Source organism: Scleropages formosus, chromosome 5 (genome assembly GCF_900964775.1).
Source record: "Scleropages formosus chromosome 5, fSclFor1.1, whole genome shotgun sequence".
Lineage (NCBI taxonomy): Eukaryota > Metazoa > Chordata > Actinopteri > Osteoglossiformes > Osteoglossidae > Scleropages > Scleropages formosus.
The window spans coordinates 36,844,013-36,863,216 of NC_041810.1; the positions used below are offsets into that span (position 1 = coordinate 36,844,013).

General features: G+C 44.1%; 1 protein-coding gene across 1 annotated transcript; it reads left to right on the forward strand.

The window, feature by feature from the left end:
* Positions 1-5,650: 5,650 nt before the first annotated feature.
* LOC108931197 (retinol dehydrogenase 12) lies at positions 5,651-9,897 on the forward strand. The gene is made up of 6 exons (XM_018746834.1): positions 5,651-5,912; positions 6,312-6,551; positions 6,799-6,888; positions 7,044-7,232; positions 7,560-7,669; positions 9,305-9,897. Exons 1-6 carry the CDS (start codon positions 5,750-5,752, stop codon positions 9,485-9,487), a joined length of 975 nt encoding a protein of 324 aa, XP_018602350.1. The 5' UTR covers positions 5,651-5,749; the 3' UTR covers positions 9,488-9,897.
* The last annotated feature ends 9,307 nt before the right edge of the window (positions 9,898-19,204 follow it).

A 19,204-nucleotide genomic window follows, 5' to 3' on the forward strand; every position in this document is an offset into this window, starting at 1 on the left:
TTTGCAGTTGAGGTGGTGCTGTTCCCATACCAGGCGGTGATGCAGCCAGTCAGGATGCCTTCCACGGTGCAGGTGAAGAATGATCTGAGGATGTGGTGGCTCATACCAAACTTCCTCAGCTGCCAGAGAAAGAAGAGGCACTGGTGAGCTTTCTTCAGTACTGCCTCAATATGAGTGGACCATGTGAGGTCCTCAGTGATATGAACACCGAGGAACTTGAAGTTGTTAACCTGCTGCACTGGCGTCCCGTCGATGGTGATAGGGGTGAGCTCCCTGTCCTGTCTCCTAAAGTTCATTACAAGATCCTTGGTCTTTTTGATGTTGAGCGAGAGGTTGTTCTCCTGGCACCAGTGTGTCAGAGCGTGACCTCTTCTCTGTAGGCTATTTCCTCATTGTTGTGATCAGACCTACCACCATTGTGTCATCCACAAATTTTATGATTACATTGGAGCTGTGTTTGGCCATGCAGTTGTAGGTATATAAGGAGTACAGGAGAGGGCTGAGAACACAGCTCTGCGGGCTATCGCAATCACCTCTAGAGCAGCCACTGGACTCTATGTAGTCACTAAAGGATTTTAGGCTCTTCCACAACTCCTGCACATTGTCACTCCTGCACTTTCTCAGCTTCCTCCTGTAACTCTTTTGCCTCACAAATTTTTGTCTTCAGTTCAGTCTACATTCCCAGAACCTTGTCACCTCCCCTAAAGGATCTATTTTTTTCTGATTGATGGCCTTCAGGTAACACGTGACCCAGGGTTTGTTGTTGGGGAAGATGGGTATGATGATATTCATGTGTAGACCTTCCCCAAGTCCACAAAACATATGTAGACTGGATTAGCAAACTCCCATGCCCCCTCAATTATCTGTGAGAGAGTAAAAAGCTGGTCCACTGTTCCACTGCAAGGATAGAATCTGCATTGTTCCTCTTCAATCTGAGGTTCAACTACTGACCGGAGCCTCCTTTCCAGCACCCTGGCATAGACTTTCCGATAGTTGGCACACACTCCCCGGTCCCATTTTTTATAGATAGGGACCACCACCCCAGTTTGCCGATCCAAAGGCACTGTAGCTGAGGTCCATGCAACATTGTAGAGGCATGTCAGCTATGACAGCCCCACAACATCCAGGGCCTTAAGCAGTTCCAAGTGAATTTCATCCACCCGCAGTGGCCTCTTTGCCACTGTGGAGCTTTCCAACTACCTCAGTGACTTCCACCAGGGAAATGGACTCTGATACCCTGGAAGCCTCTGGCTTTGACTCCTGTAAGGGAGGCATATCTCTCGGGTTTAAGAGTCCTCAAAGTGCTCCTTCCACCTCCCAACAATGTCCTCATTTTAGGTCAGAGTTTCTCCACCTTTCCTGAGCACAGCTTGAGCAAAGCTCCTCTGACTCCTTCTGAGCTGCTGGATGGTTCTCCAGAACCTCTTCGAGGCCAACCGAAAATCATTCTCCTTGGCCTCTCCAAATTCCTCCCATGCTCCGGATTTTGCTTGTGCAACTGCAGCTGCTGCCACTGCTGCCTTTTTTGCCTGCCGTTACCAATCTGCTGAGTCAGGAGTCCCTAGAGCCAACCAGGCCCTAAAGGCCTCCTTCTTCCCCTTGACGGCTTCCCTCACCACCAGTGTCCACCAGCGGGTTCTTGGGTTGCCGCCGTGACTGGCACCAACAAGTTTTGACCACAGCTGCGCCTGGCTGCTTCCACAATGGAGGTTTTGAAAAGGGTCCATTCAGACTTCATGTCCCCAACTTCCTCCGGGACATGGGAGAAGTTCTCACGGAGGTGGGAGTTAAAATCATTCTGGACAGAGTCCTCTGACAGTCGTTCTCAACACACCCTCACTATACACTTGAGTCTGTCTGTCAGTTTTTCCTGCCATCTGATCCAGCCCACCACCAGATGGTGATCGGTTGACAGCTCAGCAACTCTCTTCACCCGAGTGTCCAGAACATGCGGCCTCAAGTGAGATGAAACGACTACAAAGTCGATCATTGACCTTTGGCCCAAGGAGGTCTGGGACCAAGTACACTTATGAGCACCCTTGTGTTCGAACATGGTGTTTGTTATGGAAAAACTATGGCTTGCACACAAGTCCAATAACATTTCACCATTTGGGTTTACATTACATTTAAATTTATTCAGCAGACGCTTTCTTCCAAAGCGACTTCCAATGAACTCTATGTAGTGTTATCAGCCCATGTGCCTTATTCACCAAAGTGACTTACACTATTAGATACAGTATTACAATGGGTCACTCATCCATACATCAGTGGAACACACTCTCTGTGTCACTTACACACTATGGGTGAAGTTAATCAGCATGCCTTTGGACTGTGGGATGAAATCGGAGCACCCGGAGGAAACCCACGCAGACACGGGGAGAACATGCAACATCCTGCACCTTTCCCCACCTTGGGAGCACACATCTATTTCCCACTCTATCTCCCCTACACGAGGATGTCCACTGACAACTCAAGTCCACCATTATGTTCTTCAGCAAAGTTCACCTCATGATAACCTTCCAGCTCCTGCTTTTCTACCTTTAATGCCCCAGAGTTCTTTCCAAAGAAAGCCTTTACAAACTTGAAAGGATCTCTGAAAAATGCCACCCTGGCTCACTCCTTCTTCCTCCTCTTCCTTCTAAGATCTTCTGCCCTCCTTAGTATAGCTAGTCTACTCTTTATGCCTGCTTGCAAAACACAAATGCCCTCCCTTTCCCCCTCCATCGCCTTTTAAGCTGCCTTCTCCCCTGAACAAGCCTCTCTATCTCTACCTACCATCTTGACTTCACTACACCCAGCTGCTCTTTATTCTTCACCTGTATTACTCCAGGTCTCTCTGCCTCATAACTACAGTATAAATAACCTCCCACACACACACACACACACACACACACACACACACACACACACGCTTTCAGAACCACTCGTCCCATACAGGGTCACGGGGAACCGGAGCCTACCCGGTGACACAGGGCATAGGGGCGGAGGGGGAGGGGACACACCCAGGATGGGACGCCAGTCCATCGCAAGGCACCCCAAGAGGGACTTGAACCCCAGACCCACTGGAGAGCAGGACTGTGGTCCAACCCACTGCGCCACCGCACCCCTTAATCTCCCCCAATCTATCCTATTTATTCTCTGATGACCCCTTCATCTTATTTAAAATGCCAACCAAATCATTATTTACACTAAACCAAGGGGGCCACTTTAACTTTGGACCCTTGGTTTTTCCTTTTCCGATTTATTCTTTTCTGTCTACACAGCCTCACCTGCCTGGCCTTTATCATCTCACAGCTCGGTGCCCAGCCCTACTGCCTCAGTGCCGGGATACTGTGTAATCATTATTCCTTTAAAGGAGGCTATTTCCGATCGTAACTAGTTAACCTTCAATCTGTACCTACCAGTGTAACAGGATCACGTAAGTAACATGAGTGAAACCACCCTGAAAAACACCAAAAAGCACTTGGAACTGTTTTTTGTCAACAAGGAGCTACTCAGCTTCATTGAAGATATTAATATAATTATTGGTACATTTTCATTACTCACTTAAGATGAACAAGTGTCATGCTTGACTCAAGAGACGGACTCTGTGGACTCAGGTGCAGTGCTCTTTTATTTACAAAGGAAATTCTGTGAGAGTGGTCAAGACAGGCGGACGTCGTGCCAAAGGGGAAATCCAAAGATCAAAAGTTGGGGACGGTGCGTAGGTCAGGGAGCCGAGGGAGTCGATCACCAAGGAAAAGGAACAAGGGTTAGGACAACAGGTAGCTCAAATCACAAAGCATGAAGTTCTCATTGCAGTTTCTCGGGATGAGGTTTCACGTTCGGCTTCATTGAGTTGTCCCCTTTATACTTACGGTATAATTGCCCGGTCGCACAGCTGACTTTTTCCCTTTTTGGGGAGAGTAACATTCAGCAAGGTTTTTTTCACAATGCTGAGGACTCTTGTCTTCACAGTCACAGAAGCCTACAGAAAGATTTGACTTACAAGCAGCTTCTCTGCATATATACTTTGTTGGTCAGGTATACACTTAATGGAAAGAATAGCTACATTACACAACTTGTTTGCCAGACTATCATGCCAATAGCATTCTTAAACTGTAGAAGTTGTATGAGAGGAGAAAGACACCTTTAGCTTATGTATCACATGTCTTACTTATCCTATTGCAAAGGACAGAGAACAGTCTTGCTTAGCAATGCTATTCACTCAACAGGTTCCTGTTTATCAGACAGAACATTCTTTAAACTAAGCTAATGTCATAACAACAGACAGGCTGAAGACAGGCAGGTAAGTTGTTAACCCAAGTGTGGGTTGGTTTTATTTGTTTCTTCAGGTTCAAAGGGCTGGACAGGATCAAGGTCAAAGACAAGCAAAAGATCTCCAAGGCACAAACATCACAACAAGAACCAGGAACCATGACAAGAGCCACAGAACAAAAGACTGCTTTAAACCCCCGCCCCGGAATTTACAAGAGTATTATCTTGCCCACCCAAAGTTCCTTTTATCCTTTTATCCTGGGTGTCACCAATTAGTGACAGATGTTCCCAGGGGCGTGACAGTTAAGCAGACTAAGCAGAGTATAGATCACAACCTCGTTTGTTTATTTCTTCTGCATTAGACTCTCTTAAGCCTTGGGCTGTGGTTTCCCTTCCCAGCATTCTTCATAAACAGCTGCAGTTTATGGAAATTCTAGGCTCCTGTTTTAAATAATCCTGAGGAAACCATGACCATTATATGCAATGTTTAGACAATATATAAAGAAATGCACATGAAGTCAATTCGTTCAGTGCAGTTGTCAGTATGGGTGTGTTGAGCTGGTCTTGCTGAGTTTACATTAATACATTCTTTCCTACTTTATCAGATTCTGTTACAAATTATTTTATTATTAGCATTAGCATTGCTGTCATGAGTTCAGAGCAGTGTTTCTGCTTCGTCTCGGTGTTTGGGTGGTGTGAATAACATAGATTCGGTTAACCTGTGTGTAGTTTTCATGTTTCCCTGCCATATCTGTGTGGGTTTCCTCCTACTAGTCCAAAGACATGTTGTTAAGGCAAAATGGTGATGCTGAACTGTCTTTAGTGTGTGAAAGAGCGACTGTGTGTATCTGGATCTCCCCCCAATGCTTCTGAGACTGTCTCCAGATCATTGCAGCCCTGCTCAGGACAATAAATAGATCTAACTGAAATTGGATGGCTGGATGGATGATTGTTTAAGGCTGAATATATATGCTCGGCTTGTGGGTTAGTTGTTGAAAAAGTCACTCGTACTTTATCGCATTCGATAAATGAAAGTATTTTCTTTATACTTAAAGTGCTGTTAGTATGTATTATGTATGTATATGCAGCCATTTACCACCATTTAATATGGACTTTTTGTAGATGTTTATCTAGCCAGAAGCTCCGCATACGTTATTTTTACCAAGGAAACTTAGTGTTTATAGTATGACGATATATTTTAAAATGACTCTTTCATGATAAGCTTAATTTTTATTTGACTAATGCCTAGCGATACATTGGTGTGAAAGAGAGTAATGTTTGCGGATTTGTTCCTTTTTTGGAGAAGGAACCTATGCTGGCAACGGTTAAGCCGGAATTCCAACCAGCCAAAAAAAAAAAAAAAAAAAAAACCTTACGGAGAACTAATCAATCAGTTGCTGGAGCGGTTTCATTCTTCCACTGACCTCTGCTCTGCCATACTCGTATTCTGTTTACCGAGTTAAAGGCTGACTTGATTTCTATAAATTCCTAAATGGCGTGGAGTTGGACTCAGATCTTTTCACACCCACTGTGGGCCATTTCCACGTTCGTTTTGGGTTTCGTCGTTCGAGTTCAGCGGAAAGGCTCGTGGAATCCGCGCCACTGTCCGGTACAACTGAAAGGCAAGACAGCCATTGTTACCGGAGCTAATACAGGTAATTTAAAAATGCACCTAATCATTATGACAGAGACTTTTCTTCTAATGCCGATTTGAAGGGGATAAAAAAGTTTTTCTTTCATTCCGAGTAGGCTGGACGCGATTGTACCTTGTAAACAGGTTGAAAATTTATGGTTAACTTTCATTTACATCATTAACACCTCTAGGGTTTTATGAATGTTTAGTTTTAGATTTTAATAGGAGTATTTGCTAGCCTGCTGCGTTATATATTTACATTTATTTATCTAGCAGACGCTTTTCTCCATATTTGTTTTGCTTTGATTTTACTTATGTGAGATGTAACATTTTTTCATCTCGGGACCTTATTTTTCAAGTATTTAATACTTTTGCGGCGCACTTTCACTGTTTTTCTGTCTTACGAACCGTGTGTGTGAAGGAATAGGCAAGTTCATCGCGCTGGACTTTGCTCGGCGGGGCGCGCGCGTTATCCTCGCGTGCCGCAATGAGGCGCGTGGGACGGCGGCCCTGCGGGACATTCGAGAGCTCAGCGGCAATCCGGACGTGCACCTGCGCTTGGTGGACACCTCATCCCTCGCCTCTGTCCGCAAGTTTGCGGCTTCCATTCTGCAAGAGGAACATAAGCTACACATCCTTGTGAACAACGCCGGGGCTTCAGGTGCCGTTTCGGGCGCAGAAAGTTTTATCTCTGTATAAATTCCTGACAGTAAGTTAACAATTGTCTATGTAGAGGTCCGAGAGCAGTTATGTGAGGTGAAAAATTATTTTCTGACCAGTTTTCTCTGGCTATGTATGCTGATTGTTAATCAGAATGTATTATATTAAAAGTTTTTAGGCAGGCATGATTTTATGGTTATTGTTGCTACATTATGATCCCCATCATACACATGCTTTTGCTTCTGAAGGTCTTCCAAGGGGGATCACACCAGATGGGCTCGAGGTGTCCTTTGCCACTAACCTAGTGGGACCCTTTCTACTCACCCACTTGCTGCTAGGTCAGATTTCACTGTGTTTAATTTGTTGGAATAATCTTGTCTGATCAACTACATGCCAGTCTTACTGCAGGAATTTTTAGTGCACCTCTTTCTTACATCTGATTACATCCAAAAAAATGTGTCACTGCATTTGAACTCTTCTCTTGTTGCCAAAGACCTAATGAAGCGCTCAGCACCAGCTCGGGTCGTGAACATGTCCTCGGCAAACCACAGGAAGGGCAAGTTTGATCTCTCTCATTTCAAAGGGGAAAACCTCATCTACCATTTGGACACAGTCTACAACCACACCAAGCTGCACAACATCCTATGGACCAATGAGTTGGCAAGCAGACTCCATGGCACAGGTACTACCAGCCGTATGTAGCACATGGGAGCCTTGGAGGGAAAGATTGTCCAGTGGACGAAAATATTTTCATTATACAGACCTTGCTTTGACTGGAAATCAACTTAATTTGGCCAAAAATATTGGTTTAATTTCAGAGTACTGTGACAAGAATGCTTCAAAGTTTTTTTTGTAATTCATTCCCAATTAAATAACCATGCAGCAGTGCTGTGAAAGGCTTTGCAAGTCTTACTCAGAGTTGATAGAGAAAGAGGTCAATGGAGTCAGTTTTATGTTAATATGTTATCTATTGCAATAACTCAGTCACTTTTATGACTCTGTGCACCAGGTGTAACAGCAAACTCTCTGCACCCTGGTGTGGTGATGACAGAGGTGATGAGAAACTACAGCTTGCTGGTTAGACTGATCTTCAGCATAGTGGGAATCTTCTTTTTCAAGGTAACTATGGTTGTCAGTAACATTGTCCAAGTTTCTCCTGCACTTTTTAGTGCTTTGCTGTATTCTTGTGTTATGAGGCTACAAGCCTATACCATAATCACCCATAATGATCTAAAACAACCGATAGTGAAGAGTTATGATTTGTACACCAAAATTTTACCATGTAATATTAATTTGTGGAGTGGGGGGTGCGGTGGCGCAGTGGGTTGGACCGCAGTCCTGCTCTCCAGTGGGTCTGGGGTTCGAGTCCCGCTTGGGGTGCCTTGCGACGGACTGGCGTCCCGTCCTGGGTGTGTCCCCTCCTCCTCCGGCCTCACGCCCTGCGTTACCGGGTGGGCTCCGGTTCCCCGTGACCCCGTATGGGACAAGCGGTTCTGAAAATGTGTGTGTGTGTGTATTAATTTGTGATTCAGGGAACCAGTGTTCTTCAGAAGATGAAAAATTGAACTGTTCTTTACATTACATTCACAGTTCATTTAGCTGATGCTTTTTTCCAGAGTAGCTTACAGTATTAATCTACCTACAGTTATTTACCCATTTGTAGAGCTGGGTAATTTTACTGGAGCAATTTAGGGTAAGTGCCTTGCTCAAGAGTACTACACCTGGAGATGAGATTCAAATCTGTGGACTTTGTGTCCAAAGGTCCTTATGTATAGCCCTGCCATGATTCCTCTCCCCAAACAAGCTCACTTTGTATTAAGTGTCCATAAGTTTAAAATGTAAAGCTCACATAGAAAGAACAAAATTTTAAACAATTCACTGAAACTTAAGACAGGTTTGTTCTCTGGGTTTTTCAGTGAACACCATTTCAATCAAATTGCTTAAGCTAAATGTGTTTTTCATGGTGAACCTTTCTCTCACTACAACACTTTAATGGCATCAGTTTTTTAAAAAGTACCATTGTTAAATACATTTAAATTGCTAATTTCTTCAGAAACAACTTCTAAAGGAAAAGGGGAGTAGGGTATAGAGTCAGGAAGAGGAAATTGGGTGTGAGTAACATATGCTATAGCAACAATAGTTTTGAGGTGGAAGTTCAGAAAACTCACTTGCAACAACCTTTGAAATTCTTTCAAAATGCAAAGATCTATTCATCCATTCAATTTAAATAACCACTTCTCCAGAGCAGGGTTGCAGTGAAGTGAAGCCTATCCTGGAAGCATTGGGTGCAAGGCTGTTGCTTCAACATCAATATATAATGTCTTGCAATGGCCAGGGCCTACTCTCTGGTAGGTCTGGGGTTCGAGTCCTGCTTGGGGTGCTTTGCGATGGATTGGTGTCCCATCCTGGGTGTGTCCCCTCCCCCCCTAGCCTTGTGCGCTGTGTTGCCAGGTTAGGCTCTGGCTTGCCACAACCCTCCCCTCAGGACAAGCGGCTTCAGACTGTGTGTGTGTGTGTGTGTGTGTGTGTGTGTGTATCTATCTATCTTGCAATGGACAGGCATCTCATGTATGATGTATCCCCCCTCATGGCTTAAAGTAAAGACCAAGGGAACTCCTATGAATGAAAAATATGGTAGTGAACCTCTGATTCAAGAGCCTTTCAAGGTTGTGCTGTACTGTGACAGTTTTACATGTGTAATGATGTGGAAGTCTTTTGTTAGTGTGTTAATATGTCTGTTGCGTGTTTTTGCAGTCTTCAGAGGAGGGTGCTGCCAGCACCATCTACTGTGCAGTGGCAGAGGAAACGGAAGGCATTTCTGGGAAATACTTTGACAGCGATTGCTCCCTTGTTTTGCCCTCTCCCCTGGCCAGAGACCCCGTTCTGGCTGCAAAGACCTTCGAGTATTGTGAAAGACTTGTAGCTGTCCAGCTGTGATGAACGTTTAGAAAAAGAGTGACATAGGCAAAGAGGTGGCAGATTTTTACATTTACATTACATGTACATCTATTCATTTAGCAAATGCATTTCTCTAAAGCGATGTACATCTCTCATAATTCTGACATAAGAAACACATTGATGTACTTGTTAAACAAGGAAAACATGTTTTCTTTAACTACAGAAGTTGTGACAGATAATCTAAAAATTTGAATGTTAGGACAAAATATCAATCTTGATAGAACATAACTGACTACTCATTTCAGTGTAAGACTAAAGAAGATGGTTAGGGAAGGGTGTGGGTTAGTGATCATGTTAAAAAGCTTATATTGAAAAAAAAATATATATATACACCTCATTAGCTTGGTATTAAATATGTCAATAAACATCTGTCAGACAGTTGATCAAAATGTCTTCTTCCAGTGTACCCTATATCTACACTTATGTTACATTTACTCATTGAGCAGATGCTTTTGTCCAACGCAATGTACATCTCAGCAAAAGTACAATTTCTGCCTTACATTAAGAGAATGAGACATAGCTGCAGACATGAAAGTCTGAAGTAAACCTAGTTTGTTACCTACCACTTGCTGTTCCGAGGTTCATTGTTCGAGTAGGTGCATAAAACACAGGATAGACAAAGCCTGATACCCTCCCACCAATATTTTTTTTTAATATTATAAGATACCCAAATAAGCACATACAATGCCAGAGTAGTGGCTGAATGAAGGTTGTATCTGAGTATGCTTATGGAGTTACGATGCTTGAACAGTTACATCGTAAATGAGCTGGAGAGGTCTTGGGCGAAGTGATCTGGAAAAAGTGAGTTTTCAGACCTTTCTTGAATAAAGAGAGAGTTTCTGCAGTTCAGAGTGACAGGGGAAGGTCATTCCACCACAACGGACCCAGAACCGAGAACCTCCGAGCTTTACCTTTCGTGCACGTGACCACCAAGCGAGCAGACGTAGATGACCGAAGTGGCCTGGCTGTGGTGTAGCGGTTGATTAAGTCTTGTAAATAGCTAGGAGCAGTTCTATTGATGCATTTGTACACAGTAACTAGGGTTTTGAATTTGATTCAGGCAGCAATGGGAAGCCAGTGCAGAGAATATCTACATAAGTTTCATTTAATTTCTTTTTACAGAGCACTCTTCTCCCAAGGGGGACACAGAATGCTGAACACAGTTCCCAGCAGTGGTACAGTAGAGAAGGGAATAGTATGATACAGATATCCTTTTTCTAAAGTGACAAATGTAGCTGTTTAGTAAGTCAGCTGAGAGGAAAACTGACAGCTGAGAATAATAAACATCTCTGAGTCCAGGTACCAGTGGATATTCTCCTGGGCATAGTCCCTGTGCTTGCCAGTCAGACTCTGGACCACCACCACCTTGTACTGGACAATTAGTAGCTGATAATGAAGGAGTGAAAGTGCAACATTAAAGGATAAGCTAGAAAAAATATTTTTTGTTACAAATGTAAAATTTGTTTTGCTACTGTCATGGATAAAAATTTTATTTTGGGTTTTCAATTATTTCTTCTACATTAAGAACAAGAATTTCCCTAATGATGTGGTTTACATTTACATGGCGTGGTTTCATTGAATAAATAAAACTCTGTTAAGCAAGGGATCAGTGTATAGTAAAATAATTCATTAAAACATGCGGCACCCATGGTTAAAATTCTCTGCTTTTGTTTGTGTTGCTTTCTTGTTGTTTATTTTGGATGGTAAAGTTGTGGCACGCTTACTGTATAGCCCTCTTGATCTTTTAAGTATTGGAACTACATGCAATCACCTTGAGCTTGATTGTAAGCAAATACCAGCGGAGATTGCCACACTACCTGGATCAGTTTGGGCTACTATTGCAGCAGGAAGGTGCCGACGGCATTGAATGGAATGGAAGCAGAAGCAAGGGAAGAGAGTGGGGCTACAAGCTAAGCTAATGGCTTATGCCATACAAACTACTGCTCCCAATAATATTTCTTGCAAACACTCAATCCCTGATCAACAAGATGGATGAACTATGACTGAAGATAACAACGCAGGGAGGTACTAAGAACTGTTGTATCCTGATCTTGATGGAGACATGATTAAATCACAACATTCCTGCCCCTGTGGTGGAGTTAGCAGGCTACGCGTTCTTCCGTGCCGACAGGACGTCTGCTGCTGGCAAGACATCAGGAGACGGACCTTGTATATAAATGAACAACGCTTGGTGCATGAATGCAATTGCTACAGACTCTGTACTCCCGATTTGGAATACATTATGTTGAAGTGCAGGCCTTTCCATCTCCCTAGGGAATTCTCTGTGGTTTTTGTAACTGCAGTCTACATACTACCGCATGCTAATGCTAAGTCAGCACCTGAGTTACTACACACAGCTATTAGCAAACAACAGAACTCACATCTGGAAGGAGTCTTTATTGTAGCAGGGGAATTTAATCAGGTAAACTTCAGGTCGGTTTTTCCAAAATTCCAAAATGTTAAATTCTAAACTAGGGGTAAAATTAAGTCGTACCATGTTTACACAAATGTTGATAATGCATATAAGGCCCTGACCTGCCCCCATCTAAGACAGTCTGACCCTCTTCCCTTGATGATGTTGCCAATTTACAAGCCACTCATCAACAGGATTAAACCAACTAGCAAAATGATTAGAGTATAGCTTGAGGGTGCAATGTTGCAGGTATAGGACTATTTTGTGTGCACGGAGTGGAGTGTATTTGCCGAAAGCAACTCTCTAGAACAATTAACCTCATCTGTCCTGTCCTACATTAATTACTGCATAGAGAATGTTACCACAGTTAAGACAGCTTGTGTGTTCCCTAACCAGAAACCCTGGCTGACCAAAGAGACCAGGAATTTACTAAAACAAAGAGATGCTGCCAGGGGCGGACTGGCCATCTGGACTTTCTGGAGAAGTCCAGAACGGCCGTCCGTCCAACGGCCGTCGGCCTGGCTGGTTCATCACCAAAGAAAAAGTGTCAGATTAAGTGACGTTGACAGCCGACAAAAGGGGGCGCTAATGCAATCTTTTTTTGCTTACAATAAACCGAAACTGGGTGGGGTGCGGTGGCGCAGTGGGTTGGACCGCAGTCCTGCTCTCCGGTGGGTCTGGGGTTCAAGTCCCGCTTGGGGTGCCTTGCGGCGGACTGGCGTCCCGTCCTGGGTGTGTCCCCTTCCCCCTCCGGCCTTACGCCCTGTGTTGCCGGGTAGGCTCCGGTTCCCCGTGACCCCGTATGGGACAAGCGGTTCTGAAAATGTGTGTGTGTGTGTAAACCGAAACTGACGCAAAGGAGAGTGGGCTCATGATGGCAAGCAAAAAATGTGAAGGTAAAGGCGGTTGGGAGAAGCTAAAAGAAAAAAAAGCAAAGTCCTTAGAGACCGACGCTACAAAATGCAAAAAAATAACAAGAGATGTCTGGCAATAGTGTTGCCAGCAGCAGTGCAACTGCAGGCAGCAGTAGCCCTAATCCTGAGCCTGATGAGGGAGAGAGACAGCAGCAGTTGCTCCTGAGCCAATGGTTCTGGTGAGTTGCCTCTCAGGACAGTTACATCAGGTTACCTTTGCCCGCCTCTCTCACTATAGAGCATGTAGCCTATGAACAGCACTATAGTAAAGTCCCAGGACATCCCTAGTCCGAACGTTCACTGCTATTTATCACTCCGCATTGTCTGACGTGAGTAATTCCATTCATTCATAACAAGATAGCAGCGATTCTACAACGGGTTACAACATTGCTACTGAGTTAGAAAATAGAGTAAATGAAGTAGCCTAAGGTGATTGCTCCGATTAACATGTAACATGAGAATGAGCGAGTTTGCAAATAATTTGTGCACACATGGTGGTCACTCTCACTCAGCTTGGCTGCAGCATGACTTTTCTCGTTGCGTGGCAACAGTAGACGCCAAAACGATATTATTTTGATCGTGGCATGTAGGCTAACCCAGCCAATATCCAAATTCACACCCATTCATCCCGTTTTAAATTGCCCACGAACTGGTCACGAACTCACATCAAAACAAACAGAATTTAACAGCTCTAATGGTGCTACGTGTCAGTTTGCATAATCAGGTGTTCTCAAGTTATCTATAGCTGAAATTATAGCAAAACATAGGCGATAATTCTCCCCAAGATTGAGATAACATCACTCAGACAACCATTTTGTTTGAAAATAAACCTAAAACAATGTGTTTGCTTTCCATAACATTCAAAGTGTTATAAGAATATATAAGACTATATAAGTAATCTAAAAGTAATTTAGGATTGCTTTAATATTAAGTGACAGATGTTATACTGAGGCTTATCTGAAATCAACTTATCTGTATTCATTTGCTTATTCAGGGTGAAGGTAGTTGCAGGAGCGAAAAGCATAGTGTCAGTGACACACACACATACACACACACACACACACACACACACACACACATATGAATACTCAAATTGTAGAATAGTTCTCTTGTTCCAGGTTTCTAGATTCTAGGTTTATGTTTATTATTATATGTCATATTATACATTTATGCATTCTGCTCTTTTTATGTAGATTCCAAGTATTTTAGTTCATACAATAATAAATTTATTTCAGTCACCATGGGTTTTGTGATGTTATTTACCATAAATGCGATACATCAACTGCTGTAATACTGTGAGATAATAGCTGCTGTTTGTAGCTGTGGTGGGGCCTATTTGGGGGAAAATCCAGGGCCGTTTTTTACTCCCAGTCCGTCCCTGGATGCTGCTTACAGGGCAGGTGACACAGCAGCCTATAGTTTAGCCATGGCTTATGTAAAGCGAGGCATTAAAGCAGTAAGACTCAGCCTTAACCTCAGCATTGAGGAGAGTTTTAATAACAACAACCCCTGACATTCGTGAAAAGGTATACAAGCCCCTTCCAGTAACCTCCCATCTATGGTTTCACGTGGCTCTTGACTTTCTCTCAGACCTTCCTTCCTTGGAAGGCAACATGGTCATTATGGTGGTCCTTGATCGCTTCTCTCGTACATCTCATAGAAAATATAATTTGTGCATTTCATTAAGAGAAAAGGAGACAGTTGCAGACGTGTGATTCTTAAGTACAGTTAATTTCTTTCACCATATGCACCATTGTTCATCACACCGGTAGCTGGATAAAACTATCAGAATATCGATAATTCCGAATCACCCTCCTAGTCTTTTTTTCTTTTTGAGATACATTTTAACAGTTACATGACATTACAGGATGTGAAAGAAATTATCTTTCCTTTTCTAGATCCGATCAGCCGCAGAAGATGATCCATACAAAACATCCAGACACGTAGAGACTTTTCACAACAACATCGGCCAATGGGAGAGCCCCAAACAGCTGAGTGTCTCCCCGATTGGTTTGCATTGCCTCCTTTTATTTGCAAGCTTCTACATACGTCATTATAAGGGATGTCAACACTTTCGAAACATCCCTTGCATCCGACGCAAAAGTGATCTTTACTCCAAACAATTTGTTCCCATTTAAGAAGTGTGTCAGGACGCATCCTAAAGGTTCAGCTTTCTTTGCATTTCGTTTTCCCTATCAACATTTCTCCATTGCGTTAAGCAGACAGCATACATTTTCGTATCTCTTAACTCTTACATCACATTAGAACATATTAATCACTTGAAAATATTTAACTACTTAACCATAATGGGGGTGCGGTGGTGCAGTGGGTTGGACCGCAGTCCTGCTCTCCAGCGGGTCTGGGGTTCGAGTCCTGCTTGGGGTGCCTTGCGGCGGACTGGTGTCCCGTCCTGGGTGTGTCCCCTTCCCCCTCTGGCCTTACGCCCTGTGTTGCCGGGTAGGCTCCGGTTCCCCGTGACCCCGTATGGGACAAGCGGTTCTGAAAATGTGTGTGTGTGTGTGTGTACTTAACCATATTTTCACACCACACTTGAACAAACAATTTTTCACACCACAAGGAGTAGCTGCGTAAAGGATTGATCCAGGTATGATCTTAAATTTACAGTGCATGAACATTTATACCTTACATGAACTTAAGAGACCATGGGCAAAGTGAGTCTGGAAGAGGTGAGTTTTAAGACCCTTTTTAAACGTGGACAAAGATTCAGCAGTTCTGAGCAGTTCCACCACAACAGAGCCAGAACCGAGAACCTCCGTGCTTTACCTTTCATGCGTGGGACCATCAAGTGGACTGATGTAGAAAAGCGTAACAGTCTGGTTGGGGTATAGTGGATGATCAAGTCTCATTGATAGCTAGGAGCAGTTCTATTGATGCATTTGTAGGCCATTACCAGGCTCTTAAATTTTATCTGGGCAGCTATAGGAATCCAGTGCAGATAAATAAGTAGCTGAGATACATGGGAACGCTTCGGCAAGTTAAACACAACTCAGGCAGCAGCAGTCTTTATCAGCTGTAGAGGTTTTATGGCAGTAAGAGGAAGGCCAGACTGGAGAGTGTTGCAGTAGTCCAGACAGGATGTCACCATGGCCTGGACAAGTAGTTGCACAGAGTCTGTTGTGAGGTAAGGGCAGATCCTGCAGATGTTATTCCGGATGTACCTGCAGGTCCGGGTTGTGGCTTCGATGTGCTGAGAGAAAGACAGACTTGAGTCAATCATCACCCCCAGACTCTTAGCCGAGGTGGTAGGCAACTGTCTTGACCTTGTATTTTCCCGCAACTGTAGCTGTCCCGTTCTCTCTGTCACGTTGCTGCACATCTCTCACCACTTCTTCATTTCCTTTCAACCCTCCCTCACCACTAACTCTTCCTCTCTTCCTGCACCCGTTGTCACCTTTTGCCACAACTTTAAATCTCTCTCACCTTCCTGCTTTGCCTCTGCTACTCTGGCTGCTTTCCCTTCTGCTCCACAATTCTCAGATCTATCTACAGATGATGCCACTAACACTTTCCTCTCTGCCCTGTCTTCCACCCTTGACTCTCTCTGCCCTCTGTCTTCTAGACCAGCATGCCCCATTGCTACCCCGTGGCTGTCTGTTACAATACGTGCTAACAGGACCAAACTGCGGGCGTCAGAGCAAAGATGGCATAAATCCAAAACTCCATCGGACCTGGATGCTTACCAGTCACTCTTAGCTGCTTTTTAGTCTGCTGTCTCTTCAGCTAAAACCTCCTTCTTCCACAACAAATACAGTCTGCACCCAAAAAAAACCACACAGTCTCTTTGCCACCTTCTCATCCCTTCTGTGTCCCCCGTCACCTCCTCCTCCCTCTTCTCTCACTGCTGAAGATTTTGCTTTGTTTTTCAGAGACAAAGTCAAAGCGATCACTGATAAATTCTCACCATCAACCTGCCTGGTTCGCGCTGGACCTCCCTCCAAAGCAATCCTCTCCAACTTCAAGCCGCTCTCCGAATCTGAAGTCGCTGACCTCCTGATATTGCCCAGGGCCACCACCTGCTCGCTTAATCCGATCCCGTCATCACTCCTTCAGAACATTTCCCCGCAACTCTCCTCCTTCATCTCTTCTATCATCAGCTCCTCACTCTCCTCTGGCTGTTTCCCAGCTGCCTTCAAAACTGCTCTAATTTCACCTCTGCTAAAAAAATCCTCCCTGGACCCCAATTTGGTTGAAAATTACAGATTGGTCTCTCTCCTCTGCTTCCTGTCGAAAACCCTTGAGCAGGCAGGCTGTAATCAACTGTTCAATTTCCTCACCTGGAACCATCTCCTTGATGGTTATTAGTCTGGTTTCAAAGTTGGTCGCTCCACTGAGACCACCCTTCTGGCGGTATCTTACGCTCTCCAAGCTGCTAGAGCTGCCTCCCTCTCCTCAGTCCTCATCCTCCTCGATCTGTCTGCAACATTCGACACTGTAAATCACCAGATTCTACTCCTTGGGATCAAAGGTGCTGCACTCAGATGGTTTGAGTCCTACCTCTCTGACAGATCCTATCAAGTGGTCTGGCGGAGCTCTCGTTCTTCTCCTCTGTCTCTCTCATAGCCTCCCATGGATTCAAATACCACTGCTATGCTGATGATAACCAGCTCTTCCTTTCCTTTCCACCTGGTGCGTCAGACATCTCCGTACGCATTGCTGCCTGCCTGTCGGACATCTCTTCATGGATGTATGAACACCACCTCTCCAAAACAGAGATTCTTTACCTCCCAGCTGGCCTGTCCTCCTGTCACGACCTCTCGATCAAACTGGACAACTCACTCATTTCGCCTAGCTCCTTTACTAAGAGTCTGGGAGTTACGATTGATGCGAGTCTGTCATTCTCTCAACACATTGAAGCTACAACCTGGTCCTTCAGATACATCCTGCATAATATTCGTAGGATCTGTCCCTACCTCACTACTGACTCCGCCCAACTACTTGTCCAGACAATGGTGACGTCCCGTCTGGACTACTGCAACTCTCTTCTGTGTGGCCTTCCTGTTAATGCCATCAAACCTCTGCAGCTTCTACAGAATGCTGCTGCATGAGTTGTGTTTGATTTGCTAAAGCACTCCCATGTATCTCCTCTACTCATCTCTCTGCACTGGCTTCCTATAGCTGCCCGTATCTAATTCAAAACCTTGGTTATTATGTACAAATGCATCAATAGAACTGCTCCAGGCTATTTACAGGACTTGATCATCCGGTACACCCCAACCAGGCCCCTTCGCTCATCTACTTCTGCTCGCTTGGTGGTCCCACGCACAAAAGGCAAAGCTTGGAGATTCTCAGTTCTGGGTCTGTTGTGGTGGAATGATCTTCCCCTGTTACTCAGGACTGCGGAAACTGTTTTCAAGAAAGGTCTGAAAACCCATCTTTTCCAGATCCACTTTGCCCAAGATCTCTTCAGATCATCTATGGTGTAATTGTTCACGCATCGTAACTACAACTTTCATTCAGCCATTACTCTGGTAGTGTACTGCTCATTTGTGTATCCTATAATATTTAATTTAAAAAAAATATTTTTTTTTTAAAAACTGGTGTGGGTATCGGGATTTGTCTGTGTCTTATGCACCTACTTGAACGTTGAACCTCGGTGCAGCAAGTGGCAGGGAACAAACTAGGTTTGCTTGAGACTTTCATGTCTGCAGCTATGTCTCCTTCTCTCAATGTAAGGCAGAAATTGTACTTTTGCTGAGATGTACGTCGCTTTGGACAAAAGCATCTGCTAAATGAATAAATGTAAATGTAAATACTGCAAACAGGTCGAGGAGGATGTGGACCCATGAGAGGGAGGCAGCTCTAGCTGATTGAAGAGCATCAGATACTGCCAGAAGCGCCATCTCTGTGGAGTGAGACTGATATCCATCGAGGAGTTGGTTCCGGGTTCATGACCCCTACCACCCCTACCACCCCCACCACCCCTTGTCTAACATGGTTTCAGATAAAGAAATCCTGCATTTGGGTCGTACCTCCGGTCTCCAGCCCCTGTGCACAACAGGGTGAATGAAGTGTGGACTGATAACACTACATAGTGTTAGTTGGAAGTTGCTTTGGAGAAAAGCATGTGTTAAATATAAAATAATGTATTTTGAAATCTGCACAGTAAAAGTCATAATAACATTTATACTTGTCAGCTTGATTACACTTAGCTGAATGTTTACTCTTTGTATATACTGTAACTATTACTAGATTTAATTATATCACTTTTGATTTTCCCAAAACCAAGCTGATGTTTTGGGATAACAGTTTAAGAATTGCCATTGTAACAACTCTGGGAGCAGAAAACATTGAATGTACATGTCACATATGCATATATAAATTTAGGGGCGGCACAGGGGCACAGCGAGT